The 25,298-nt window shown below is 45.4% G+C and overlaps 7 protein-coding genes and 1 non-coding gene across 10 annotated transcripts; 4 read left to right on the top strand and 4 right to left on the bottom strand.

The window, feature by feature from the left end:
- Positions 1 to 16: 16 nt before the first annotated feature.
- On the bottom strand, positions 17 to 88 carry TRNAD-GUC (transfer RNA aspartic acid (anticodon GUC)). Its single transcript has one exon. It is a non-coding gene; the product is annotated as a tRNA-Asp (tRNA).
- A 1,106-nt stretch (positions 89 to 1,194) lies between these two features.
- LOC103997616 (myb-related protein 330) lies at positions 1,195 to 2,636 on the top strand. The gene is made up of 3 exons (XM_009418895.3): positions 1,195 to 1,476; positions 1,550 to 1,679; positions 1,766 to 2,636. Exons 1-3 carry the CDS (start codon positions 1,347 to 1,349, stop codon positions 2,487 to 2,489), a joined length of 984 nt encoding a protein of 327 aa, XP_009417170.2. The 5' UTR covers positions 1,195 to 1,346; the 3' UTR covers positions 2,490 to 2,636.
- Positions 2,637 to 4,123: 1,487 nt separating this feature from the next.
- On the bottom strand, positions 4,124 to 5,303 carry LOC135622926 (xyloglucan endotransglucosylase/hydrolase protein 22-like). Of its 2 annotated transcripts, none has more exons than XM_065125272.1 (3): positions 5,009 to 5,303; positions 4,794 to 4,927; positions 4,124 to 4,628 (listed from the first exon to the last, which is right to left on the bottom strand). In XM_065125272.1, exons 1-3 carry the CDS (start codon positions 5,270 to 5,272, stop codon positions 4,241 to 4,243), a joined length of 786 nt encoding a protein of 261 aa, XP_064981344.1. In that variant the 5' UTR covers positions 5,273 to 5,303; the 3' UTR covers positions 4,124 to 4,240. The 2 variants fall into 2 exon arrangements, with proteins under 2 accessions (XP_064981344.1, XP_064981343.1); XM_065125271.1 differs by having other exon boundaries at positions 4,734 to 4,927; positions 5,009 to 5,302.
- Positions 5,304 to 5,999: 696 nt separating this feature from the next.
- On the top strand, positions 6,000 to 9,732 carry LOC135622925 (AP-1 complex subunit sigma-2-like). The gene is made up of 7 exons (XM_065125270.1): positions 6,000 to 6,150; positions 7,169 to 7,255; positions 7,950 to 8,041; positions 8,149 to 8,257; positions 8,344 to 8,379; positions 8,472 to 8,558; positions 9,464 to 9,732. The coding sequence occupies exons 1-7, from the start codon at positions 6,148 to 6,150 to the stop codon at positions 9,530 to 9,532; spliced, it is 483 nt and encodes a 160-aa protein (XP_064981342.1). The 5' UTR covers positions 6,000 to 6,147; the 3' UTR covers positions 9,533 to 9,732.
- Positions 9,733 to 10,555: 823 nt separating this feature from the next.
- On the top strand, positions 10,556 to 14,373 carry LOC135582977 (uncharacterized). Of its 2 annotated transcripts, none has more exons than XM_065125268.1 (3): positions 10,556 to 11,290; positions 12,367 to 12,438; positions 12,540 to 12,753. In XM_065125268.1, the coding sequence occupies exons 1-3, from the start codon at positions 10,628 to 10,630 to the stop codon at positions 12,540 to 12,542; spliced, it is 738 nt and encodes a 245-aa protein (XP_064981340.1). In that variant the 5' UTR covers positions 10,556 to 10,627; the 3' UTR covers positions 12,543 to 12,753. The 2 variants fall into 2 exon arrangements, with proteins under 2 accessions (XP_064981340.1, XP_064981341.1); XM_065125269.1 differs by lacking the exon at positions 12,540 to 12,753 and adding an exon at positions 14,290 to 14,373 and having other exon boundaries at positions 10,557 to 11,290.
- Positions 14,374 to 14,445: 72 nt separating this feature from the next.
- On the top strand, positions 14,446 to 16,498 carry LOC135622924 (sugar transport protein 8-like). Its single transcript, XM_065125267.1, has 4 exons — positions 14,446 to 14,581; positions 14,737 to 15,056; positions 15,136 to 15,762; positions 15,851 to 16,498. Exons 1-4 carry the CDS (start codon positions 14,446 to 14,448, stop codon positions 16,295 to 16,297), a joined length of 1,530 nt encoding a protein of 509 aa, XP_064981339.1. The 3' UTR covers positions 16,298 to 16,498.
- A 2,671-nt stretch (positions 16,499 to 19,169) lies between these two features.
- LOC103997610 (mavicyanin) lies at positions 19,170 to 20,897 on the bottom strand. Its single transcript, XM_009418889.3, has 2 exons — positions 20,614 to 20,897; positions 19,170 to 19,841 (listed from the first exon to the last, which is right to left on the bottom strand). The coding sequence occupies exons 1-2, from the start codon at positions 20,789 to 20,791 to the stop codon at positions 19,402 to 19,404; spliced, it is 618 nt and encodes a 205-aa protein (XP_009417164.2). The 5' UTR covers positions 20,792 to 20,897; the 3' UTR covers positions 19,170 to 19,401.
- Positions 20,898 to 22,238: 1,341 nt separating this feature from the next.
- LOC135621983 (primary amine oxidase 1-like) lies at positions 22,239 to 24,998 on the bottom strand. Its single transcript, XM_065123606.1, has 5 exons — positions 24,226 to 24,998; positions 23,588 to 23,972; positions 23,394 to 23,507; positions 22,673 to 23,214; positions 22,239 to 22,579 (listed from the first exon to the last, which is right to left on the bottom strand). The coding sequence occupies exons 1-5, from the start codon at positions 24,987 to 24,989 to the stop codon at positions 22,375 to 22,377; spliced, it is 2,010 nt and encodes a 669-aa protein (XP_064979678.1). The 5' UTR covers positions 24,990 to 24,998; the 3' UTR covers positions 22,239 to 22,374.
- Positions 24,999 to 25,298: the final 300 nt, after the last annotated feature.

Genomic DNA, 25,298 nt, shown 5'->3' with positions numbered 1-25,298 from the left:
ACACAAAAAACCATCACGCCGTTGCCGGGGATCGAACCCGGGTCACCCGCGTGACAGGCGGGAATACTCACCACTATACTACAACGACTTGGTCGGGTAGTCTTCCACAACATCCCTATTTAACTGGAGTGGAGGGAGCTGAGGCAACTTGCTTGAATTCACAAGATAATGAAGCGAGCAGACAACTGATGCAAGCAAGAAACGCCACCGTGTTTGGCTTGGAGGATATCGCCTGCTAGTTGTGTGGTACAAAGAACACAGCTATCTCATCAAGAAAAGAAAGAGAAGTTCTTTAGATCCCCACTCAGCTGACTTCCCATGCAAGTCAATTTCTTGTGTCCTATCCCAGTTGAACAGTGAAGCAGTACTGAGCAGATAGAGAGCGAGATAGAGAGAGATGAAATCCGACATACACTACAACGTTGACACCAAGAAACAGAGGAGCACAAGCAACGTTTGAGTGTAGAAAAGAGGGAAGATCAAACAGAATAAAAAACCGTAAGATAGGAAGAACAAATGGAGGAGATCCCACTCAAACGAACAACCATTGGCCACTGGCTTTTGGGAGGTCGACCTCGGTGCAAGAATTGCTGCAGGTGATGCATGTCACCTCGCTCGCCCACCTAATCATTGAATTGTTCCATAAGAAAGCACCAAATCTTCTTTCTCTAATTTCCTTTAAAGATTGCTTATTACTTTCCCTCGTATCAGTATGCCTACGCATGCATGTGTGACGAGGGTATGTACTGTTTCTGCAAACAGTACTCGAGTACTAAGGATTCTATTTTACTGATGAAAGCAGTGCTCTCAAGTATTTGAGCAAGAAACCTTTCTATTACGTGCCATTTAGCAGTCATCACCTATTCATAGCAAGACTATTCTTCGATTTCTATGGCGTGCTAACAATTTCTATCTACCTTGACTGATTCTTATTTGATCAGCGACGTAACTCCTGCTCTTCCTTCTCTCTGACCATGCCGACAGGTGTTTCCGGATTAGATTTATTGAGCCCTCGTTACTATGACTGGAGATTTCTTCTGCTTCTCGAACAATTTTCTCTCTATCCTCGTTGAATCGATATTATAATGTCATGTGTCAGGTCCGAGGGCAATGACAAAGAGAAGGACCTAAATGCGACACGAGAAAGCGTCAAGAGTGCTGGGCCCTCCCATGAGTGTCAGTCAAGCTACTTCTGGTTTTGGAGATGCTCCATGACCTTGTATCATCTGAAGCTTAGCACTGAAACATGGCGTGCAGGTTGTCACCTGAGTGGGTGATGCATGACGGGGATCAGACCTGTATAAATTGGTGAGGGAGTGTTGGACAAGGTTAGCAGAATCCTGGATATGGGTCACCACTGCTGCAGCAAGCAGAAGGTGAAGAGAGGCCTGTGGTCTCCTGAGGAAGATGAGAAGCTGGTCAAGTACATCACCTCCCATGGCCATAGCTGCTGGAGCACTGTCCCCAAAGAAGCAGGTCTCTCTCTCTCTCGCTCTCTCTCTCTCTTGCTCGGATCTATTTATCTGAAGTTTCTGGTTGGAGTTTTTAGGGTTACAAAGGTGTGGAAAGAGTTGCAGGCTAAGGTGGATCAACTACTTGAGGCCTGACCTAAAAAGGGGCACCTTCTCGGAAGAAGAAGAAAGAATCATCATAGATGTGCACAGGATCCTAGGCAACAGGTGCAGTGAACCCTAATCCCTTTGAACAAACTACACGCCTTAGGCGATCAAGCAGGTTAAAGTGTTCCTTCTCTTCCTCTGTTCAGGTGGGCTCAGATAGCAAAGCATCTCCCTGGGAGGACAGACAACGAGGTCAAGAACATCTGGAACTCATGCATAAAGAAGAAACTGACGTCGCAAGGCTTGGATCCGACGACCCATAACCTATTCCCCTCTTCTCGTCCTACCAACGGCAGCATCAACTCAGACGAGCTTCATCGGCTCCACTATACTCGATCGCCCACCACGCCCTTCACCATCAGCCCCCCCATTAGAAGCCATGACAGAATGAAGAGCCCCATGGAACTGAATCCGCCCCTGGAAACACCACCACATGCTTCTGCCATTCCCTTGCATGAGACAGCACCTGTGCCCAACTTCCAGTACCAAGACGACCATGTCTTGATGAGCTTCAAGGACCACGGCTCGCATGCTTCGCTCGACTTTATGAACGGCTCTTCTTCCTCCTCTTCCTTAGACCACACGAACATGTCCTCCTCTTCGTTCCATGAACCTGGTTTCATCGATGATTGCATGTGGGATGACAGCACCGTGGAGCCACTGGAAGCGCTGCAGCAAGCTGAAGATCTAGTGCAGGCGCAACCCACGATGTGCAGAATGGGCGTCGATGAGGCGAGCGAGAAGGGGATGGTGATGGAGACCTCCTACGGCAGTGCCACGCTCGATCTTGAGATGATGGAGAGCGCATTGTTGCCTTGTGGAGAGTTTTGCAGCGGGGGCTCAATGGAGCACCTGCAATGGGATTGTTAGGTTTGATTCCTTCCTTTATGGTTCCCTTTTCCCTTGTGTTTTAGCTGCAAAGCAGCTTAGCTCAGGCACTGTGCACCGGAAGTACTGAGCAACTGTGAGAGAGATGATCTGAGAAGGTGCAGTGAAAACTTCTCTTGTTTTACCTGACATTGGTGTATATTAATTTGAGTCTATCTCCTTCTAGTAGTAAATGTGCCAATGCCTCATATTTATGCTAATGATATATCTTAATGATAATAATCAAGAAGTTACTCAAAGAAACAAAATGAAGTAAAGAAAGGACAAGAAAGTTAGGGAAATGAACTCAAGAGATTGAGTTATGCCAAGGAAGTATGTTTGAGACATCCAACTGGTTAGTACATTAATGCATAGTTGATGCATCTTATTTTGGAGTTTATATGAAAGTATTTTGTTTCGCTGTTTAATGTAATAAATAGAAGTTTAATTTTATAAATAATAATATTCATATTCATATTCATATTAATATTACTATCCTCGATAACATATTCGCGAGGGCTGTGCTACATTTAGATAGATTGACCACCGTCGAAATCTGTGGGTCCCGCGGCAGGGAACACGTGGAAGTGCTGATTTGCGAGAATGATGGCTCCGCCGATACGCAGGATCGGCGTACCGTCTTCGCTCCACCGCGTCAGAGACACGTTGGCGTGACCGCATCTTTCCTTCTCCGATCTTCTCTCTCTCTCTCTAGAACGAATTCTTTCCTTCTCTCGCCTTCTCACAGATATCCATGGCGAAGAAGGCTGCTTCGGTGCAGGCTGCGGTGGAGGAGGTTCAGAAGAAGCGCACAAGGAGAGGATTCCCATAAAGAAGATCGAGGACCGCTACAGCCGCGACGTCACCTACAGCAAGCGTCGAAAGGGCCTCTACGGCAAGTCTGTACCACTCCCGGATCAGAGATCACCGTAATCTCCCCGTCCCCCGTTGGCCGCCCCTTCGCCTTGGGCCACCCCTCCGTCGACGTCGTTCTGTGCCACTTTCTCCCTGGCCAGCTTCAGCGGAAGCCCGATCTGGAGGAGCTGCAGCGCAGGGCGGAGAATTTGGAGAAGCTTCAGAGGCTTCCGGTTGCGAAAATTGACAACGACGCTTCGGAGTCTGGCGGTGGATCGGTGCCGGAGGGTCCGCAAAGTGAGGAGATGGTGGACCTTCCGAGGCCCTCCGATGCCGAAGAAGTAGAAGAAATAAGCGAAGCCTGGATGACAATGTTGAAGGATCTCGGCCGCGTCACTAGTTCTCGTGATGACTTCCCTTCTCTGGATAGCATCCATCCACTGGATGACCTCTCTTGCGGTGGAGACTTTGAACGCTTGGAAATCTTCTGCTGGGAATAGATGAGTCTTGGCAAGCGTCTCTGTAGCTTCCATTTACTCTTCCGCTTGTCCTACAGCTGCAGATTAGCTGCGTCTCTGTTATTGTGGATTCCATTAGGTGCTGAGTTCATATCCTCTGTTTTGCTGAAAGAGAATCACAGCATCCGGACTGCAATTTGTTCTTCTCAAACTGCATCTATAAGCTGTTCCTCACATGTCATGTTCATCTTCACCACATCTCCCTACCTTACACAGACAATTCCATGCTGATTACTTGAACCAATGAGCCCGAGAAGAGCAACGTAAGCAACTAATCAACATTTTATTCCATCTTTTACATACAAAACGGAACTAAATATCTAATAATCGATGCATTTACATGGGCGGCAGATTGCAAGCTACAAGTTGATCCAGCAGCCATCAGTCGAGGGGCTGCGAGCACTCGGGAGGAAAGCCCCCGGGGAAGCGCTTGGCGTCGCGGCAGTAGTCGTAGACCATGTAGTTGTCCCTCACCCACTTCAGCTTCCGGGCCCCGCCGGAGTCCAGGCCCTGGTCCCACCAGCCAGCCTTGGAAGCCGAGCATGACGGCCGGCCGCTGGCAGCCACGCAGGCGTCGGCGACGAAGCCCCGGTAGGACGCCACGAACGGCGCCTGGCTCCATTCCGTCTTCACCAGCCCGCCCCTGGTGGCCCAGTCGTCGGCGTCCCAAAGGCTGGCGTACACGCGCATGGCCTGGCTCTTCGGGTACGCCACCCCCGCGCCTTCGCTGTTCCTGAACACCCTAACGGGCGTCCCGTCCACGTAGAACCTGTGACAACATGCGGAGAGAAGCGTCAGGCACGCAGCAGCAAGCAACGTCGACGTACGCGTGCATGTACGTATCGAGCTTTGGTCATGGCGCGCGGCACTCAACACTATCCGCCGATGATTCCACAGGACGGAGTAGGTGTGGAAAGCCAGCGTGGGATCGAACCAGAGGTAGAACTGCTGCTCCCTGTCGCCTTTCCCCTGCGCGAACACGTTGGTGTGGAGGACGTACGGCTCGCCGCTGGTGTTCCCCAGGAACTCGAAGTCGATCTCGTCGTGCGCCGGGCCTTGCGACGACAACTGCAGAGAAGACAAGCAACCCAACGCAATCAGTTCCACCAAACAAGCAGCAAAGCCTACCCTGCTCGTGTGCTGCATTACGTAGTAGGTGGTGACGGTGCCGGCGGAGTTCCCAGGCACCAGCTTCATCTTCATGTCGAACCTCCCGAACAAGTAGGCTTGCTTGGACTGGAAGCCGGAGCCGGAGGCGCGGTCGAGGGTGAGCTGGAGGAGCTCGCCGTTGTCCAGCATCTTCCCCCTGCCGTCACCCCAGGTTATGTCGACGTCCGACAGGAAGTTGGCCGAGGCAGAGGCGACCACCATGGCGGCCATGAACAAGGCACGAATCAGGGACAGCTTCGCCATGTCTTGGAGAGCTAATTGGTTTGGAGCAAAGCAAAGGGAAGAAGGCTGGTATATATATATATGTGTGTGGAGCGTATGGGAAAGGGTGAGGCATGCAGCTGGATTCCAAGAAGATATGCACGGGCTGAGAGAAAGTAATTGCGTGGTTGACCTGCTTCTATCTTTTGGTGGCCGAGCTTCCATTATTGGTGATGTAGTTTGGATGATTGAGCTTGGAACACTTTGCACGCATATACGTGATAAGCACGAATGGTTCATAGGTTTAGGTAGGAGTCTGCAAAAACAACAGCGATAGGACTGTTCACATTTTGGAATCGGATTGCGCATCGCAGATGCTGAATGATGAATGAACTGTTTCTTCTTCTTCTTCTTCTTTACTGTAGGGGATAATGTGATGTGCAGAGCAAGAGACCAAAGTCTGAACCAACGATTAAGATGCATGCGATGGAGGCCTTATCCGAGGTGGCAGGTACGACGTCAGGTGTCAAGATTGGACGCATGCGTGCATGAGAAGCGCAGTGCTTACAGCTACTGCTGGGCTGTCAGTCTTTTGTCCGTAATCCAAATCACTGTCACGTAACGACGCAGATATGTATGTTTAATATATATATATATATATATATATATATATATATATATATATATATATATATACATGTAATTATGTCTGTATAAAATTTGATGTAACGGGAAGTCATGGTGGTGCATAAAGGACACAAAACGTTTCGGCCGCTACGAAGTCGTGTAATAGCAGCCGTTAAAAGATCGACCCACCAAAAAAATTTCTTGCTGGAATCGAGATCTCATTCGAGGGTTCCGATCTCCTCGCAGGAAGAGCGCAAGGAAAGAGAGGGGAGCGCAATTCCAGATCTAAAATGGTTCGTTGCTTCTCGAATCCCTCCCAGCTCGTCAATTTTGCGTTCATTTTCGGTTTCTCGTTATCCGGTTTCTTCTTCTTTTGCTTTTTCCGGATGTCCCGTTCTCTAGCGACGATTTCTACCGGTCCCTTCTTCTCATTATCGAATGGTTTCATTTCTAGGTCTTTTCCTTTCCCAGATCTCTCTTGGTTCCAATGGGTTTTCTTGAAAACTGCGGATTTGAGATCCTTTTCCCAAACATTGCGTGTTATCTGAGCCTTGGCCCGCAATACACCTTTGTTCTGGCCGTTTGAAAGAATTGTATTTAGACGAAGCAGCATTTAAATTTGTTTTATGTCGAATAAAAGTATTTGTAATCATTGTGTTGTCCGTGATCATAAATTCGTAATTGGTTATAAGAATTAGGGCTTGAATGAATCTGAACTTCGTTTCCCAGTTTGATTCCGTATAGTTGTTGGAATTCTGGTGAAGGCACCGGCATTACAATGCTTGCTCACTGGTACCATAAATTGGAAATTTGGAAGTTCTTCTAGGACAAGACTTATTGAGGACATTCTTGCATATCCTTTTTCAACATGTTACATGTAGATAATATAAGTATCTTGGTTGGTTTCTTGATTCAATTTGAACATGATTAATCTAATTAAGGTAAGTACTTTATGAATCTCATGCCTGATGTAATAGAAAACTTTAGATAAGTATGATATTGCACATAATATAATAGATTCACTAGAGGCTTTCATTATAAAATGGTTTGCATGGATCATCTAGCATGGGGCCATAATTTTATTTTGGTGGGTAATATGCCCACCTAGATAACAAAAAGTAACTGATTTCTCTGCATTTTGGATTCTTGGGTTTATGTAATATTTTATTTTTTTTCTAGTCAAGCATATTAGACTTAATCTGTTCCTTTGTTTATCTGATTCTTCCATGTGATATACGTCTTTTATCACATAGTACTTTCTCACAGACTTTTGTATCAGACAAGCACTTACAATTTATTTTATCTTTTCAGATCCATTTTGTAATTCTTATTAGTCGACAAGGGAAAGTTAGACTGACAAAATGGTATTCTCCATATCAGCAGAAGGAAAGATCCACGGTAATGTTATCTATGGAAAGCTTACTGCTTTCTTTCTTATGAAATATTGTTATTTATTGACCAGCACATCTTTGCTTTTACCTCTTTCGATATCTTGTTTCTTGTCTGGTTATGTGTTCAATATAGAAATGGATGACTTGAAGTGTCATATTTCTTGGGATTTAAATTTATTAGCTATATAAGATCATCTTGCACAAGGAAGATGTGAGATCACATGTTGAGCCTTGTTATTCTTTTAAATATTTTCCGAAGTTGGTGAGCACTTAATTTTTGCTAGTTTGAACAGAGTATGCAAAAGTAATTCTATGATAAATCAGAGTCCGTTCTCATGTTCTAGAGCCAGTGCGAAACCAATTTGGTAAAACTAACTCAGATAGCTCAACCTTCATATTTCTTACAGAATCAGCATATAACCATCCTTTTATCTTAAAATACATTGATCTTCATAGCTTATAGTGTTTAGTCATTAGTGTTGCTTTTTGCTGCTTATCACCTGCAATGTGGCCAATGATATTACCATGCAGTGATTTTTCACACTCTGAAAATCATAAATCTTGATGTTTGTGGATATTTTGGGACATACATCGTATTTGTTGCCAAATTTAATATAAAAAGATAAAAAGATGCCGGTGCTGGTTTATGCTATTTTTTGTATCATTGTGCATACTTAATACAGTTTTTTATTTCCTAAAAGGTCATCCGGGAGCTTAGTGGCCTCATTCTTTCACGAGGCCCAAAACTTTGCAATTTTGTTGAGTGGAAGGGTTACAAAGTTGTGTACAGAAGGTAGTCAGCTGGAATTATTTCTGACATGTCACCTTCAATGATGTTAGTTTTCTCTGACAATAGATAGATTTCTTATTCCTACGAGTCTTCCATATCTTTTTATGCAGATATGCCAGCCTATACTTTTGCATGTGCATTGATCCTGATGACAATGAATTGGAAATTCTTGAGATTATTCATCATTTTGTTGAGATATTAGACCGTTACTTTGGCAGTGTGAGTCACTATCATTTTGTTCTTTACTATTCTGTTATAATATTAGCACTTTTACATAGCTGTGGCTCATCCATTTCTCCCTTCAGGTTTGCGAGCTTGATTTGATCTTCAATTTCCACAAGGTAATGTTGTGTGTCTTTACATACTATGAACTCTATACTCATGTTTACTGAAAGATTTTCGCTGTCTTTAATCTGACCAAAGAAATTTGCAGGCATACTATATTCTGGATGAGATCTTGATAGCTGGTGAACTTCAGGAATCGAGCAAAAAAGCTGTTGCACGGCTTATAGCTGCACAGGTAACTGTATTTTAAATTCGGTTATTTTTGTCTTACCTATTTGTATTGGCTTCTGAGCAAATAACCTTACCCGCCATACATCTGCATTTTATTGAATCAGATATAAATCAACCAACATTTCACATGGTTGTGCAAGTATCAAAAGAAAAGCAAATAAAACAAACATAAAGCATATGGACCATTGATCAATATGAAATTATCAATGCTTTATCTTGCAACTGCTATCTTCAATTGTCCTTGTTGCTTTGACTCTCTTGTGCACACTAAGAGGATAACCTTCCAGTTAATGTTCTTAATTGTGCTGAACAAACAAAATACTTGGACCACATCATGAGCTACATGTGAGATCTCCAATTGCTGGCATGATGTTTTTCGCAGTTGAGATTACAGCAGAGATGTCATCTGTGCATCTGTTTTGGAGTTCTTAGGCCTTTATTGTTTGTTTGTTTTGTGAATACTCCTGATAGCGTCTGATGAAATGATATGTTCTGAATTTTGCTTCGTATGACATCAATTTCACGGAACAAGCTTTTCACTTGTGTTGTTCTATTGCATTTTGATATATTACTACCAATAAGTTCTTGAATGTGAACATTGAATCCTTGTACAACATTTTTGGTACTTGGGTCAAGGTCACACTACCTGTCAGCATGGACACCAGAAGATCTATAGTCCTGAAATTTCTTTTGTCACTATCTCGAACATGACAAACCACTATCTAATATACACATTGATTAGTTTTCCGTGAAATAGCTGAGATGGTGGTGCGTGAAAACCCTGATGAAGCCATTTGCAGAAAACTAGCACCAATTTAGCCAAAGTCACTAATACATAGATATTTTTTTCACTCCAACTGGCATCACTGAAATGATATTGTTCCTGAGCAATTCAAGTTATGTTTGCAGGACTCGCTGGTGGAAACTGCCAAGGAAGAAGCTGGTTCAATAAGCAATATGATTTCGCAAGCCATATGATTGCAGCTGCCATGTCAGAAATGTTGGGGGTGTGTCTACTGTTTTGATGCGTTTGTTTTAAGAACATGGAAGATATCAACATCCCTCAATTTATTTGAATATTCTATGTTGCTATATTGATAATTATTGCTGTCTTAGCTCAGTTGTAATGACACCATTTTTTGCAATTATATGTTATTCCCTTTCCAGTCTTTTTATAATATCCGGTAAGATGGGAATTATCTGAGATTAATGAACATTTCATTTAGAGAGGCGCATTTAGATAGAAAAACACATTTAAATATTGGGTGTTAATAGTCTGGGCTACAAACTTCACTACCATAAAAGGCATTTAAACATACTGTTCTATTTTATTTCGTTTATGTTTACTTATTTGTTTATTTTGTGATTTTCTTATGTTAAATATATAGATTTGATTGACTATACGTAAAAAGAATAATTCTATGATTTATGAAGCCACATAAATGTTGAACTCAATGCTTTCCCTTTTACGTTACGACGTAGAATTTTCAATGCTAATTAAAAGCATCGATGGTAATCGTAGCCATTCAACCTATCGGTTCGAAGAGAGTTCTTCGAAGGTCCGATTGGGTCATTTCAATCCGACCCGTTAAAAAAGCTCAAGTTGAAGCGTCCATTTAGCTTCATTCTGGTGGGACCGTCTCAACCTTCTATCAAGCAAACTTTCCAAGCATAAATAAATATCCACTTGGCGCCGTGTCAACCTGTCCTGGCGTTTGACCTTTGAGAGCTCGACGCAGATAACGGACGAGAGAAAGAGGCGACGGAGGTCGGGACATGAGGAAGCCTGAGGGTTGAGGCTGTGGACAAAGGCACAATGGCAATGACAGTTGACGGGGCAAAGACTATAATTAATTACGAAGATTTCAAGAAATAAACTGAAGTAATAAATCAAAAAGCGCCGCTCTCAGGCGAAAAAAAGAAATCGAAATTTTTGTTTTTGTTTTTTTTGTTTGTTTGTTTGAGAATTTGTCCTATAAGAATACAACGGTTTCCGTAAAGAAAAATATAACAGAATACGAACAAATTATAATTGGTTGGAGGAGGAGGAGAGATCGAAGAAACTCCCACGAGATGGGCGTGGAAGAAACCGGAGGACCGGCGGCGCCGCTTCTCCCCCAGTCGACTCCTCCGCAGTCAGCGCCGCCATGCTACGGCGTACCGGTCGCCGCCGCGGCCTTCCAAGATCCCTACTTCCCTGATCCTCCAGCGTACGTCCTCCTCCCCGTTTACCCCCGCCGCCGGCGCCAGCGCTGCGGATGCTTCTCCTGCTGCGGTTCCCTCATCTCTTCTTCCTCCACCCTCCTCTCGGCTGCTTTCTTCCTCGTCCTCCTCTCCTCCGCCTTCTTCCTCTGGCCCTCCGACCCCGAGGTCACCGTCACCCGCTTCCACCTCGAAGACATCCGCGTCACCCCGCCGCCTCTCGCAGCCATCGGCATCTCCCTGAGGGTCGATCTCAGGGTCCGCAACCCAGACTTCTTCTCCCTCGACCACCGCTCCATCGTGGTCTCGATCGGGTACCGCGGGAGGCCACTTGGCTCCGTCACGGCCAACGGTGGCCACATTAAGGCGCGGGGGGTCTCGCACGTTCACGCCAAGCTCAAGATCGACGGGATCCCGGTGTGGAATGATGCCATCTATCTGATCGAGGATCTTGCAAGGAGATCGTTGCCTTTGGACACGGTCACTGAGGTCGACGGCAGGATGCGTCTCTTCTTCGTGGACGTCCCCGTTCAGGTAAAATCTTCAGAGGCTTCTTCTTCATTCCCATCAACTACTTGTGATTGATGAATTTACTATGCCAATAAGATCCAATTAATCCGATTCTTGTTGTTGAATTAAAGGGAAAAAAGATTAACCCAATTAGAACTTTATTTATTGGTTGCTTGATCTAGTGATCTTGGTAAATAAAGAGTTGTCCTTGTTCTAATTACTTGGTTTAAGACAAACACACACAGGACAACAGAAGCAAAAATTTTGGAATACGGGTGTGTAGAGCATCTGCTTAGTATTTTTTATTCCAAAGGCTAGATTTTCTTGAAGAAAACTAATAAAGATGTGTTTCGATAGATCAAATTCTTACTAGTTTGAAAACCATTCTTCATGTTCTTTGATTTTTTTAGACTTATTAGACGGGAGAACATCTCATTGCCATGTCCCACTTAATAACATGAGTATGCTTTATCTGACTCAACAAAATATGTACCATTTAATTTCTAAAATTTGGCATATCGACCTTATTGATTAGTGATAACTTTACTACTAGTTATCGGTATAACAACATCTTGATCAGTACGATTTTTCTCTCTCCCGATAAAGCAAACAACAACAAGATACACTATTTGTATTTTTATTTTATTACCTTTGATTTATTGAAGGAGTGTACATAACATCTGTACTTATTGAAGCTATATTTCTGTTCAAAACTGAAGAAAGTGAAGAAGAGAGTAAAAAAAGAGAGAGGACGTGAGCGAATCCAAGTTCCTCCATATCATTTGATTTAATTCACTACAGAGCATGTGCAAGTATGTACTTGTTCGTAACGGGAGAAAAAAAAGATTCATGCCCGAATTTATCAATCTTTAGATGGAGAACTGTGGACAAAAACTTCTCTTAAATGTGTTCGCAGTCAGTCTAATCATGAATCTGTACATGAAAAACAACCCCAGTTAATGCCCTGTAGCTGTGAATTACAATCTGCAAGAAATTTTTTCTCTTCTGTAGGAAGCAACAAAAATGACCTCTGTTGCTTAAGAATGTTCCTTCTCTCTAATCTATACATCAATTACTTGCTATTCTATGCAAATCTGCAGGGAAAAATTTCTTGTTTGGTGTCTGTTAATCCAGAAACCCGGGAAGTCATTAATCAAGACTGCTACCCTGAGGTAAGTTATTTGACAAGTGTCACCAAGTAATCTTATTGCTTTTAGGACTTCACCTACCATAGACTTCTGATGCCAAATGCCTCCATGCGATCCTTGTTCAGTGACTACTGGTACTTGCAGCAGATGATTCAGGTGGATGGTTCACAAAGTATTTGTTTCCTCTTTCTGCATGTGTTTTACATAGTATGTGAAGTCAAAACAAAACTTGTTTATAAGATATGAATTGTAGTCTAGAAAATTGTAATCCGTGAACTCGAAATCTGAACAATGTGTTTAAGTGATGGCTTAGTTAACCTGCCTTGGTGTTGACTGTGATATTGCCATGCTACTTTGAACCATATATCTTGATTCCTGATAAACTGAGATAAAACCGGTCCTAGCTCGGCCAAATAAGACCTGAGAGAACCGATCCTATATCTGCTCTTCTTTTCTGGTTGTGAATGAATGTTTACTATATCTGAAGCAATTTGCTGGAACTTACAGAAATATTATTTAAAGTTTCAGGACTTTTAGGATGAATTATAAGTAATGTTTTTTTCTTTAATCTTTGCCTGTCGTCACTTCTAGTGCTCATGCCAATTGTGTAGTTTGTGTAGTTTTCCTCGTTGAGCCGGACATGAAATTGTGAAATAATGGTATTTAGGTTTGTGCATTATTTCGTTGGCATTTACTTGCTTTGATGTTGCATTGATTGATTCTGTACTTCAGAGGATAGCAGGCTATAAATCATCCAGTAGTGTGCATTACTTTCATAATGAGGATGGCAGCAGCGCAGGTAGATCAAATTTAGAATGGGTTTGGATGGAAAAATAAATAATTACATTGGTTGGGGATTAGCTAGTTTGGATGGAAAATTTTAAAATTATAGCACAATAGAAATCGTAGATTTAAGCCTTTAGATGGAATGACATTGACAAAAAAAAATTCTATCTTTAAGTTGATAAGAAAGATTTCTCATATCCGAGTTTTCTTCAAAAGGAAAAAAAAAAAAAATTGGCAAGAAGAAACTGTATAAATAGGTTATTTGATTGAAAGATTGGAGATTGAAGCATTGAATCAATATCACGTGGTTGGGAAATTGAAATCAAATTAGAATTTAAAGTACCTGATGATTTTAATCTTCCTAAAATTAATGCAAGACAAAGATGAAAGATCGTATCAGAAGTAAAAGCAGCAAGTCTGATTCATAATACTAGAAAGGAAGTAAAAAATAAGTGCAGGATAAAGCATGGTGGGGGTAGGAAAGATTATCTAATTATGGAAGCAAGAAAGTATAAAGGGAGACAATTAATGAACCTATTAGTAATCCACAAAAAATATTTTTCGAACTTTTAATCAAAAGATTACACAAATATTGTTTCTACTTATCTGTAATGCTTCTTTTTAACTTTCGAGGAAACTCTTACATGTAATAATCTATCATAACAAATGTAAGACTTAGGTTGGGACATTATAAGTTATTTTTAATCATTTTTAATCACATATATATATATATATAATTAAAAATATATGGCATGAAATCTCTCTTGCCACTATGAGAATTTTGAGGGGATATGAAGTGATCCATCATCATCATGTGTATGTGATGTGGCTGGGATAGACCATTCAATTGGGATTTTTGCACGTATGTGAAGAATATGTTGCCTTCGAAACCTCGATTCATCTTCATAGCTTATATCCTTAACACAAAAATAACGTTAAATGGGGCGCAAATATGGTGGGTGAGAATTCATTTACAGCAATATATCAACGGAAGTCAATGGAATTTAGATCGTTATACAATAAATCTTTCGTTGAAGAGCAATTAATGTCGTCCTTACTTCTTACCAATTGTTGCATTCATGCATGCAGTCACATCCTTGCTCGACCATATCAAATCTGCAGCCACATTTGTGCTTCCATATATTACCCGCCGGCTGACACTATTATCCGTCCTCTCCCCTTTTCACCTCTTCGTCTTCTGTTAATCTTTCTTGGATAGACCGGTGACAAATCTGCAGTAGAGTAATGCCGGCTGTAGTTTTGGCGAGTTCGGATGGCGGCCCGAAGCAGTTCGAGGGGAAGATCACGTCCTACGTGGTCATCTGTGGGATTATTGCTGCCACCGGAGGATTGATGTTTGGATACGACATCGGCATCTCCGGTAATAGATCGTCGTCTTTGGTCTGTAAGATTAGGTGACAGCATATGAAGTCAGATGAGATTTGTTTGGTATTAGGATTTTGGGGTGTTCGTTCTCCTGAATTCCAGGAATTCAATTCGTTAATGGTCCGTGGGATTTGAATGTGTTGTTCTCAGGAGGAGTTACAGCAATGGATGACTTCCTGGAGAAGTTCTTCCCTGATGTGTACGTGAAGAAACACCGGGCCAAGGAGAACAACTACTGCAAGTACGACAACCAAGGCCTGCAGCTCTTCACCTCGTCGCTCTACCTCGCCGCGCTGGTGTCGAGCTTCTTCGCTTCCAAGTCGTGCACCAAGTTCGGCCGGAGGTTCACGATGCAGGCGGCGTCCGTCTTCTTCTTGATCGGCGTCGTGCTCGATGCCGCCGCCCGAGACCTCGCCATGCTCATCATAGGGAGGATTCTCCTCGGCATGGGCGTCGGATTCGCCAACCAGGTAGCTCTGTTTCCACGTCCCGGGAATCCACTCATTGTCTCCGTCAGAATCTTAAGGAGATCCAACTGGTGTAATGCAGGCGGTTCCGTTGTTTCTGTCGGAGATCGCGCCGGTGCGAATCCGAGGCGCCCTCAACATCCTCTTCCAGCTCGATGTAACCATCGGAATCCTCGTCGCCAACATCGTCAACTACTTTGCCTCGAACCTCCACCCGTGGGGGTGGCGGCTGTCCCTTGGCCTCGCCGGCGTGCCGGCCACGATCCTGTGCTTGGGCTCCTTCCTCATCACCGAGACGCCGACGAGCCTCATCGAGCGCGAGAAGACGGATGCAGGCTTGGCCATGCTCAAGAAGATCCGAGGAACAGAGAACGTGGAGCTGGAGTACCAGGAGATCGCGCGGGCCTGTGACATGGCGCGGCAGGTGAAGCACCCGTTCCGGACGCTGATGAAGCGGCACAGCCGCCCGCAGCTGGTCATCGCCGTGCTGATGCAGGTGTTCCAGCAGTTCACGGGCATCAACGCCATCATGTTCTACTCGCCCGTCCTCTTCCAGACCATCGGTTTCAAGAACGACGCCTCGTTGCTGTCTGCCGTCATCACCGGCACCGTCAACACCCTCTCCACCGTCGTCTCCATCGTCCTGGTGGACCGAGTCGGCCGGAGGATGTTACTGCTCGAGGCCTGTGTTCAGATGCTTCTCTCACAGGTTCGGATCTCTCTCCCATCCCCTCTCTCTCCTCTTCATTCGAGTTCCTCTGTAGGCCGGCACTGCTTTGAACCTCTGAGAACTGCAGGCTCTCATCGGAATCCTCCTGCAAGTGAATCTGAAATCAAACAACACGCTCCATCAAGGAGTGGCAGTGCTGGTGGTGGTGCTGGTGTGCCTCTACGTGTCGAGCTTCGCATGGTCATGGGGGCCTCTCGGGTGGCTGATACCCAGCGAGATCTTCCCCTTGGAGACGAGGACGGCCGGCTTCGCCTTCGCCGTGAGCTCCAACATGCTCTTCACCTTCCTCATCGCGCAGGCCTTCCTCTCCATGCTGTGCCACATGCGGGCGGGCATCTTCTTCTTCTTCGCGGCATGGATCGTGGTCATGGGACTGTTCACCATCTTCCTGCTGCCCGAGACGAAGAACGTCCCCATCGACGAGATGGTCGAGATGGTGTGGAAGCAGCACTGGTACTGGAAAGGCTACATGGACAAGGAGGAAGCCAAGGAAGACAAGGTTGACATCATTTAGGGTTGCTTTCTCGTTGCAAACTTCACCTTCTTCCTCACGCACGCACGTAGGCGACATTTTCCATCGATGATCTCAGTGTGCCAACACACTCAAGATTGTTTCTTGATTTCTTCTTTCCAAAACAATGGTAGCTTTACAAGACAACATTGATTCTGTAGATTCGCAAGAACGATAAATTCAAGATGATGTCTTACGACTCAATCCAGTGATGCCTCAGATCTCAAAATCTCATCCATCTAACTAAGATTCGATATTAGAACTCTTGTGGTAAACAACCTTGAACCGTGGCCCGAGGGCCGACGCGGCTCGGTTCGAATCCGGATGATGGGGGATCTTCCTGAGACGGCTTTCGAGTCTGCCGAGGTGGCCAATCACGGTGGTCCAATCGGGACGGGGTCGTCGCTTCCTCCGGGAGGGGACTCCTCACCTTGGCACTCGATGGGAGGCGCCCCCGTCTTTGTCCCTCCACACAAGTCTGGTCGGGAGGCTCGACCCGACCCCTTCGACGATCGAGTTAGACGATGTGAAGGGGATTTATTTTAGCTCTCTTCTCCTCCCTCCTTATTCAGAATGCTAGGGTATTTATAGGGAATCTTACTGTTTCATTATGTGCCCGCTTGCAGGGGGTAGGCTGGTAGCGTCTGACATTGGTGCTGGCGTGGCGTGTAGAGCCGAGCCTGGGCAGGCGTTAATGTGCCTCGACCGATGTTCTGATCAGTTTGACCGGGTACTATCACGTCGATCGAGACGAGAGGCGTCATCTGACGTCATTCAAGTTTTATCATAATTACTATCCTCATCAAGAACCACTATGGTATGATCCAATCCAGTAATAACTTCACGTTTTTCTACTTTATCTCTTGTCATCCTCAATATAAATTAAGTATAATAGACAAATAAAACAAAAAAAAGGAAGAGGCGATGAATCTCTCGGTCACAACTTATTTCGATTTTCTTTCTCACATTACATTCTTGTTTTCTTGTATTTAATCCAAAATTTCTTTCAAAATCTTTTATCGTGTTGACTTAATTATGGAAAATAATACTCAAATCTTGTGGATAGGTTAATTCTACATACAAGGAAAAATATTGTCTGTCTTGATATATTCCAAATTCAGAGATCCATTTCATCAGATTTCATCTAATAGGTAGAGGGTTCAATTGATGAAACCTTCAATCTCCATGATTGAAATCGTCAACATAGAATTGGAACTCTTGAACCAAAATCTACTGTAATTTATCACTTTTGGATAATTGAAATCATCTCTTAGATCTCAAGTTATTCCTGTTGGTAAACAGTTCATTGTGTCTTTAGAAAGAATGGGTTAGGCCAAAATATCATAAAAGGTGCAATTTTTTTCTTTTTCTAATTTATAAGGTCTAACACACTCGGATATGAATAGTAATCTTGTCTTGCCTCCGATTTAGAATCAACTATTTCAATCCTAAGATAATTTTGGTTTTGTCGAATTTGGAACCAAAATCAAACTGTTGTTTCCTAATGAATTCTATTTTCAAATCAAATTATATATTATATATTTTAATTTTTCTAAAATATTTCTCTAATTAATTATTTACTAAACTATTGAAAGAGACATATTTTTTTAAAAAAATATTTTTTTAAAAAAATTATTTGGAGCGAAACTAAATCGTCGGTTTGGTTTCGATTTTAGATCACATGAATCATAATCAAAATTTTATTTTAGTTCCGAATCATTGTTGACTTGGTTCAGACTTTAGTTTTAATATTAATAAAATATTAATCAAATAAAGAAACAGAATATTAGACTTCTAATTAAAAAAATAATTTATTATTTCAGGTCACCACCCTATTCAAGACTAGTTTATTTCCCTATATTCAGAACATTTTCTTTTTCTGCTACGACATACCTCCTCTTACACATTATGATTTGGCTTCTGATGAGCCATTCGTTATCTTTCTATCACCTCCTTGATGTGTGCGATGCACATGGCTAGCTTTTAATTCCCACATCTTCCTTGTCATTCTTTCAAAGGTTCTTCTGCTCTCTTCACATTGGTAATGTGTCCCAAAGGTCAAACATGACTCCTCCAAGACAAAGTTGGTGGTAGACTGGCTGTTCTAAATCCACCAAGTCAGTCCTCCTTTCATACCCACACCCTTCCATCTCTCCATTCAAGGTTTGATGACAACTCTTTCGTCTTATAAATGCATGGGAGTTGCACTTCATCATCATCATCTTCTTCTACTTCCCTTCTAACTTGGCACACTCACAGGACTGGGGATGACGTCTGCTGCATGCAACCCTGACGCTATCAGCTTAAACCAGGTGGAAGACGCGGCAGTGCTCTGTGCTCACGCGCGAGAATCCTCCCCCTTTTGACGCAGAAAAGAACACCACATGCCGTCCACCCAGTTTCCGGAACCCAGTGGAAATGGTCCTGACGCAACCGTAGTACAGTGGCCATGGCGAAGCCATTAAAGACGAAGAAGGGTAGTTGGGGTCAAAAGCATCTACTTCCTTGTCAAAGATCCATCACGAGTGATGCTCGGGAAGCAGCAGGACTGCCAAGTGTGCTCAGTCGCATTCATGTCAATGTCCTATTATGATTCTGGCATATCTCGGCAGTGGCATGTATTCCACCGGTGCTGTTGCTGGAGTTAATTAAGAAGGAGGTGGGCACTCGGTCACGAAGGTTAGATCGGGATGCCATCATACGCCACTTTCATGTCATGTCTCTCTGCGCCACCAGTGAAGGTTGGAGGAAGGACAATAATGGGTTGGCCTTTGTACTACATATGTTATTGTGTTCTTTGCAGAATGGAAAAGAAGACGAGCTCTGTTGGGATTCCACAAATGTCACTGAAACATCGAATGATTTGTAGAGCCAGTGATCACAACACACTGAATCTTTATAATGGCTCAACCAAAAGTTTAGACTCTAACATTACCATGTCACTGGCGACATGAGGAAACATGCAAACAACAAACAATCAAATGTGAAGTAAACATGGCAACGTTTCTCACATCGTTTGATACTAATCACCACAGCGCCAAAAATGAGCACATCAGTCCGACGACGACGAGCCAAGCTTATTACTTACCACTCACGACAAGCAATCACTACTGCCTAACAAGGCCACCGGCCACGGCAACGAAGGAGAAGACAGCAAGAACAAGGGCAAACGCCTGTGGCACGGGCTTCGTGCCAGCGCTGGACCGCGGGGCAGCTGCCGGTGCAGGGATGCCTCCGGTACCGCTGCTGCTGCCGCTGCTGCCGCCGCTGCTTGTCGAAGGGGCAGCAGCCGGGGAGGTGGAAGGGGCAGCAGCCGGGGAGGTGGAAGGGGCAGCAGAGGAGGACTTGGGGATGTAGATGTCCACCTTCTGGCCGATGGTACAGTGGCCGGGGAAGCCGCAGAGGAAGTAGTGGTGGCCTTTGGTCTTGATGGTGATGGAGTCATTACCGGTGGCGTATGTGGCAATCGGAGATGAGGCGTTGCATGCATTGTACTCGGCCTTGGTCACCTCAAGCACGTTGTGGAAGCTATTGTTGTACTCGAACACTGCTCGCACGCATGGGAAGGTTGCATCAGTGGCTAATGACTTACATGAAGAATGATCTCATGCGAAGGCCACCCGAGAAAGAACATTGAAACCGAATCAAAGGAAGCAATCGGAACAGGATGAAGAAGAAGATGATGCAAAAGCAGTAGCTTCTCATTTAACATGCCATTTTATCAAGAGATATGCAACAAACATATGCATTCTCTTGCAGTCCGATCTTAAACCTTGAATCTGCTGCATCCAATCATCTATAATCAGTAAACATTCCTAAATTGCATTTCGAATAAGACAAAGTTCCATATTCCTTGCTAAATCAGTAGCTCCGTTCTATATTATTCATTACAATTACATGATAAACCAGACAAGGTTTCACTGAAACATCTCCAAAAGGCACCGTGTTGTTCAAGCTTCATCAAAGATAAAGAATTAGGGGGGGCGGGGAAAAAATGACATCTTGAGAGAGAAAAATAAGAGACAAAGAAAAGGAGAACATAGTTGCAGATTCATACAGTTCTGGTTACACAGAGAAAGAAAGGAGAAAAAAAAAGTAAATCCAAAGAAGAGATCAATAAATCCACACAAAAGAAGAAGAAAATAAGAGACCGAGAACTCTGCAAGGCTACCGGACCATCATGGCTAAACATAAACCACAGAAAAAAGGAACTAAAAAGCTTCCCCAAAAAATAAAAGGTAAAAGGAAAACTCAAGAACAGAGGAAGAAGAAAAACAACAGAAGACTGGCTACATGGGAAGAAGAAGAAGAAGAGGTACCGATGGTGTCTCCCATATGGAAGGTCTTGGACGCGGCCCAGGCAGTGTAGTTGGGGCTCCCTATGATGGTCCACCCCGCGGAATCCCCCACCTTGTAAACTGCACCCTCCGCCGGCCCGGCACCGGCGACGAGAAGCAACGCCACCAACCCCGTTGCCATCGCCAACACCTTCTCCATGGCCGCACCGGACAGAGGAGTCGAGAGCAGGTCGCCGAAGGAGCAAACAGGGCACAGAGGACACTCCACCCTTTCGGCTGTTGGTCTACGTCGGTGGAACAGCAGCGGTGCGTTTTATGAAGCCTCCCACCCTCATGGCTTTATTATTATTATTATTATTATTCTAAAGCAAATCTATAAAAAATAGTATAATTACCATAAATTTACTTTAACAAGGTCATGAGAATCCAGAACCTTCCTCCGTTTTTTCCTTTTTCTATTTTTCATTTCAAAACACCGATTCTCGTGTCATACTGAAATCACGCCTTCAATTATGGAATTTGATATGGAAAATCGAGTCAATACAAGTCAAACAAGAATATATATATATATATATATATATGGCTGTACAGCTTCGCGATGATTCCACACGTCGTTTCCCCAGACAGAGTGGATGCGAAACGACAAGACGTCTGTCGAATGGACAAGTTCATGTGGAGATAGTGAAACGATTAATCTTATATTACTGAGGGTTTATGAGTTGGAAGACATATAATAATAGTTTAAATTAATCATTTATGAATTATTTGAAAGAGCAACAAATGAGCAACAAAGGATTGCTAAGCACATTGCAAGATTCACGCTTGCCTGTGCTCGATGATCTTAATAATAGCAACAGCAGGTGATGAAAGCAATGACCTCCTCCTCATCCGTGAAGCGTTGCATGAATATTGGCGTTTATGTCTCCACGAAGTTGGCCGCTTAGCAATGTCACCTAAATCCGATGTACGATTTCACACCCCGTTGATGATTTGATGGTACATATACTCATTCTTTCATGATACTAATAATCATTTTATAATTATTGGACATTGTTGCGGGAACAACATGAGTCGTGGCCTCGGGGCCAACGCGGCTTGGTTTGGGTTCGGATAACGGGGGATCTTCCCGAGACGGCATTCGAGTTCGTCGAAGTGGTTGAGTGCGGTGGTTCGATTGAAATGGGGTCGTCGTTTCCTCTGAGGAGGGGGGGGCTCCTCTCCTGGACGCGTAGTGGGAGGTGCTCCGTCTTCGTTCCTACATACAAGTCGGGTCGGGAAGCTCGACCCGACCCCTCCGACGATCAAATTAGTTAATGTAAAGGGGGATTCAAATGAAGAAGTTTTTTTTTATGTCTTCCTCCCTCCTGTTCAGAATGCGAGGGTATTTATAGGGAAGTTTACTGTTTCTTGATGTGTCTGCTTGCAGGGGACAGCCTGGTAACGTATGATATTGGTGTTGGCATGACGTGAAAAACCGAGCCTGAGCAGACGTTAATGCGCCTCGACCAACGTTCTGATCCTGCTATCCTCATCAGACATCATCATGATATAGTTTTCAGATCCAAATTTGGTGGATCCGAAACTATGGCCAAAGAAGAAGTGACTAAAAACAAGCATACAATTTGAGATCCACTTGCCGGCGGACTTCCATCTTAACGGAGAAGAAGAAGAACTTTCATGGCACAAAATTAGACCCAAAAGGATCAATTACAGCCTTCGGTTCACTGTATCAGATGAAATCTTAATTTTTGAGACAGCTCGTACGTGACACTCTTCATCCTTCTAGGGATTCCTGGAACAATTGGGCAGATGCACCGGCCCATTAGGCCGAGTCTTGATCAATGGATTGCTCTCGAAGAAGTTGGCTGGACGAAGCTCGAAGCCACCGCTCAACAGTGGCATCAACGGGAAGTCTTCTTGACAGGGAACGTGATGGAAGCCCGCAGTGTACCACAGCACGATGTCTGTGTCTTCGATCCCTGCATTCCTGCATGCAGCACGCCATCGTATCAGCCATGGCTCCATCACGAGACCAAACGCAACTCGTATGTTCGTGGCTTTCTGGCAACAGGTCACGTACCTCCGACTCCATGCAGCCAAGTTGTCGTCTCCCCTGCTCTCGTCCGTGTAAAGCCCCGCCGCCCACTTCTCCGACTTGTTGTAAGCCGTCACCCACACCTGATTCTTGCTGTAGCTCGCCCGGATCTGAGGGTAGTCATCGTCGGAGAGCAGAGAGGCCGCCGTCGCGCCGTGGCTGATCACCCGGTACCCGACGAGGTTCCCCATCCTCGTCCTCTTGCTCGGGTTCACCACCAGCAGCTCGCCCGGCTCGTCGCCGAGCTCCACTCGGGCGTCGGCCTCTGTCTTGGCCGTCTCCTTCGCCACCGTCCAGTAGCTCCTCCTCCGCGAGCTGCCATCGGTCACCCTCACGGTCTTAAGCTTGGACCTGACGAAGGAGTTGGCGGGTCCATCGACGTCGAGGTCCAGGTGGAAGGTGACGAAATGATCGTGGTAGACGCCGATGGTGTTTCTAGCCAGCAGCGTGCCGTGCTCGTCGCCGGCGATTTGGTCTGCGTGGGTGTAGCGCGTGCCTTTGACTTCCAGGATTCCTGTCAGTGACACCTGCATGCATCAACGTGAAGTCGAGACCAAGTCAGAGGTAGAAGAATCTATGATGTCGAAAAGTAGTCAACGCCACTAAGGCAGGCGTCTGGTGACACAGTGGCATCCGGTCAACACACATTCACTGGCACATCTGATTAGCGTTGTATGATTCTATTCTCATGTCTTCTTTCTCATACCCCTATTTTGATGGAGCCGCTGGTCTTGAATTCCCAGTCTATCACGTAGTCGTAGTTGCCGACCGCGGACACCATTCGCACCACCAAGCTCACGTCCGGCCTCACCTCCGTTATCTGCAGCAACGCACACAGTAATACTCCATTCGTATGCAAGCATCGATCCTGAGATGGTTCTCGGACGTAGATGAACTCACCACTTGGCCGGGAAACCCGAACTCGGTGTGCCGCCACGAGGCGTCGCCCGCGTAGCGCTCGAAGACGCAGAGGGCGTTCGGGATCCGGACCGGCGCCCCGTCTCGGCCGGCGAAGTGGGCGTCCATGAACGCGGCGTTGGCCGGGCAGTCGGCGTTGGGCTCCAGAGGGACCGCCGAGAGCCCGAAGCCGTTCTCGCCGGCGTCGAAGAAGGTCTTGTAGTACCACTCCTCCGACGGATCCATGTACGGTATGAAGAGCTCGGACACGAAGCCCCTGTGGAGCACTCGCCGCGGCGTTCCCACCTCGGAGTCCTTCACGGAAGCCACGGAGATGACTGTCCCGGCTCGGACGTCGAAGCCCAAGTGGAATTCCCAGTTTGCCCACCTGCAGATACGTACCAACTTGGTAAGTCGCGCCATGATCTGCTCTTGATGTTGTCAGTGTGCATTAACGTACAGAAGTTAATGCGGAAGGTGTACTTATGGCGATCTGCATCTTAACCTATTGGCGAATTGTTGATGCCGACATTGTTGACCGAGTCAATGCAAGTTTAATTACATGCAAAGCACAGAGAGCAAACATGGAGGACAGAGAAGACAAAAGGAAGGGAGAGCGGGTGAGCTCAGTGGATTCGGACCTGATCATGTGGCCATCTACTTCGAACCCCTTCCCTTCCGGCTGGACGACGGCGCCGGGCTTCGTCTGCGGCCCGAACGGCGGCCTCTGATTTGCGGCTCGGTAGTCCGTCCCTGCCGACTCCGGCACCGGCACCACCACCCGGTCCTCGTACTCCACGATCGCCAGGGCGTCCAAGTCCACCACCACCGTCACCCCCTCCAATGGCCGCGCGTAGAAGTTGACCGTGTCCCCCGTGAGGTAGCACGCTATCTTCACCCGCCGCCTCCCCTGCTCCGCTTCCCCGAACCACCCCACCGACAAGGGCGTGCACAGCACGTCCTCCAGCGCCAGTCCCCTTTTCGCGACCGACGCCACGAACGGCGGGTAGCTGAAGGGCAGGGCGGAGGCCGCCTCTTCCTCCTCGAAGGTGAGCATGGGGTACCCGAATCCCTCGTAGACCTCGTCGGAGACGACGGAGCGACTGGCAATGTCCACGTATATCTCGTGGGTCTTCCCCTCGGACCGGGCGATCACGAACGCTCGCCGTGGCGGCAGTGCCTTCTCCTTGCTTCGGCGGTGGCACAACGACCACTCAAGCAGGTCGGGCTTGTCGGGCTCGTCCAGGCCGACATAGTGGAAGGAAAGCGATTTGGACGAGCCAAAATGGGAGGTCTTGATAACGCTGCTGACAATGGAGATCTCGGAAGGGGTGAGGGGGTCGTGGGGATGGCGGTAGCTGCAGGCCAGCTCGAACGAGAGGAGGAGGAAGAAGAAGGGAGACATGTGGGTGATACAGGGGAAGTGAGTGACGGTACAATGAAGGTGGGAATAAATGTGGATATAAAGGAAGGTGGGTTGTTGACTTAGGAGTTTGGGTGCTTGCAAAGACGACAACAAATCACAGCATTTGGGGATTCGAGAAATGACGTCGAGCATTTCGTGGAGCAAATATAGCTAATTCCATACGTGCAATCACAGCAAGAAAAAGGTCGGAAGAAATTCCATGAGCAAGTAGATCTCTCATCTCCTATCGAATCATTTCGGTAATGTCAAATTGGACAGTGGCATGCAAAAAATAATGAACACAGACGC

Source organism: Musa acuminata, chromosome BXJ2-9 (assembly GCF_036884655.1).
Source record: "Musa acuminata AAA Group cultivar baxijiao chromosome BXJ2-9, Cavendish_Baxijiao_AAA, whole genome shotgun sequence".
NCBI lineage: Eukaryota > Viridiplantae > Streptophyta > Magnoliopsida > Zingiberales > Musaceae > Musa > Musa acuminata.
The sequence above is the reverse complement of the archived record's forward strand: the minus strand, read 5'-3'. Positions and strand labels throughout refer to the sequence as shown.